At 40.5% G+C, this 2457-nt stretch overlaps 1 protein-coding gene across 1 annotated transcript; it reads left to right on the forward strand.

Moving 5' to 3' along the window:
- Positions 1-641: 641 nt before the first annotated feature.
- On the forward strand, positions 642-2133 carry LOC113848118 (transcription factor DICHOTOMA-like). The gene is made up of 2 exons (XM_027477507.1): positions 642-1894; positions 2080-2133. The coding sequence occupies exon 1, from the start codon at positions 767-769 to the stop codon at positions 1883-1885; it is 1119 nt and encodes a 372-aa protein (XP_027333308.1). The 5' UTR covers positions 642-766; the 3' UTR covers positions 1886-1894; positions 2080-2133.
- The last annotated feature ends 324 nt before the right edge of the window (positions 2134-2457 follow it).

The following is a 2457-nucleotide window of genomic DNA, read 5'->3' on the forward strand; positions in this document are numbered from 1 at the left end:
CAATAAAAAGTGACGGCATGTGAATGGATGTAGTGATGCAATGTGAAGAGAGTGTATGGCAAATGAAAGTGTGTGTATTGAAAGGAGAATGGGAGGGGTGAAGTGGGGCTATTGAGTGAGTGATGTGATGAGGGGGGGGCGTGGAGCTGAGTTTGTTGGCTTTGGTTCCCAGTCAACTCGCACCTGCTCACCACGTGAAGTGCCACAAATTACAACTTCTTTTGTCCACTCATTTCTCACTAACTTTTTGCCAAAAAGGAAGAAAGATTATGAATATTTTAGAAAAGGTAGTTCCTTGTCTATGCCATGAATAAATAAATAATAAATTGTCCTTCTCGGGTTCTCTATCTGTTACACACCTTCTTTACTACTCTGGTTTCTCTCCCTCTCTCTCTCTCTCGAATGTGTATTACTGCCTGTGCTGTCTTTCTCAAACTACAGTACTCGCTTCACGAATCGCCAATATTGTACAATTACAATATATATCTTTGCTCTCACAGAACATACGCATGAACACAATCACACACACATATTCATGTTGCATCATCAAACGGTCTACCTCAATTCCCCCCTCTAGTAAACACAAAAGCATTTCAAATTATGTGTTGCCTTGGTTGGTTTACTTGCAGGGAGAAAGCAATAGATGTTTGTTGAATAATAATAAACGTCGTTCTCAAACTCTCTTAATAGTCCTTTAACCTGCACCTCCTCCAAGTGTAGTGCTAGTAACTAGTAGTAGTAGTAGTAGGGTTATTAATTTGGTGCAATGCAATCTCAAACTTCAGATATGTTTGTTCTCTCAAACTCAAATACCTCCCACAATGGCAATTACCCAATTTCCTATTCTGACCAAGCATTTTCCTGCTGCAGACCCTTTTCCATTGACTCTGAAAGCAACCAAGCATCAAAACAAGAAAACAACAACTGTGACCTTTCTTCTCCCCCACCCTTGTCCTTTTTCCACTTCCCTTCTCCTCCCTTTGAAGACACCGAAATTTTCCTCCAACACCACCACGATTTCCTTCTTCATCAAACTCTATCTCATGACCCTGAGCCTCAACCCTTTATCACCGTCGAGGGTTCTATTAGAAGTGCTGAGCAGATCCCACGAAGAAAACATGGCAAGAAAGATAGGCACAGTAAGATTAACACGGCAAGAGGACTCAGGGATCGGAGAATGAGACTGTCCCTTGAAGTTGCAAAGAGGTTTTTCGGCTTGCAAGACATGCTAGGCTTTGACAAAGCTAGCAAAACCGTGGAGTGGTTACTAAACCAAGCCAAAGTTGAAATCAATCAACTAGAAAGAGAGAACAACAAGAATAAGAAGAAGAATCATCACACTTGTTGTAGCAGTGCTGGTGCCAAGAGTGCTGCTTCAACTTCGGAATGTGAAGAGGGTGTCTCTAGCCTTGATGAGGTTGTAGTGAGTGGAAATCAAGAACCACAAGAGGTGGTGCCCAAAGTTGTGAAGAGAAAGAAGATCAAGCATTCTAGAAAGAGTGCATTCCACCCACTTGCAAAGGAGTGTAGGAAAAAGGCGAGGGAGAGGGCAAGAGAGAGGACGAAAGAAAAGATGAGAAATCGTGGACTAGTTGATGATTCAAAGCAATGTAGAGAGGACATAAATCATGATCTGACCCAATTGGGTTCTTGGAACCCCTTTGGAACCGGTGAACAATGTGGTACTAAGAGCCGTACTGTGAATCCTTCCTTGGATGTTCTGACTGAGGCTAAAAAAGGAAGCCATCCCGCAAAGGAGCATTTGGGGACTGTAGATGCCATGGCACATGATGATGCTTTGGCTAGTTTGAGCAAATGGGGGCCATCCATGATTTTCAGTTCTCTAAGTAATTCTGGATTTCCTCAAGAAGTAAGTCTCAATTAGTGCTGTCAGGTAGATAACTTCACTTCCACACCTTATTAGTGCATATAATATTAATATATATATATATGCTGCTTTTACATTTTACAATAAGGTTCTGTCACTTGCTTACAACCACACATCTTTTATGCTAAGTGCATAAGGATCAAATTGCATCAGTGACATTTCTGCTGATTACTCCATGAAACCTTCTACAGCATCAATTAGCAGAATTTCGGTTCTTGGGAAAACCGTGGAAGGCATAAAAACAACATCCGATGTCTTTGATATGCCAACCGAAATGCGCAAGCCTGCTATGTGTTTCATAACTTTCCTTTCAGAGTTTAATGGAGTATAAGGTACCTTTCGCATCTAAGAAATCAAGGAAGAAAAAATATATGTTAAACGGTTGTACTTCATTTCCATAACATTTTTCCTTGTTTATGCTCTGACCCTACCTATTAATTCAGTGACATGGTACAAATTCAATAGTATATCTCTATAATGGTCGTATGCATCCTTTTAATTAAGAAAAATATCTAACTGCATCTTATTTATTTTTATCCAAATCTGGGTTTCACTGCATTAACCTGAAG

This window comes from Abrus precatorius, unplaced genomic scaffold (assembly GCF_003935025.1).
Source record: "Abrus precatorius isolate BTA unplaced genomic scaffold, Abrus_2018 Scaffold8, whole genome shotgun sequence".
Lineage (NCBI taxonomy): Eukaryota > Viridiplantae > Streptophyta > Magnoliopsida > Fabales > Fabaceae > Abrus > Abrus precatorius.

Excerpts from the sequence above, each read along its gene's own strand:
- LOC113848118 (XM_027477507.1), top strand. The coding sequence starts at position 767 with ATGCAATCTCAAACTTCAGATATGTTTGTTCTCTCAAACTCAAATACC.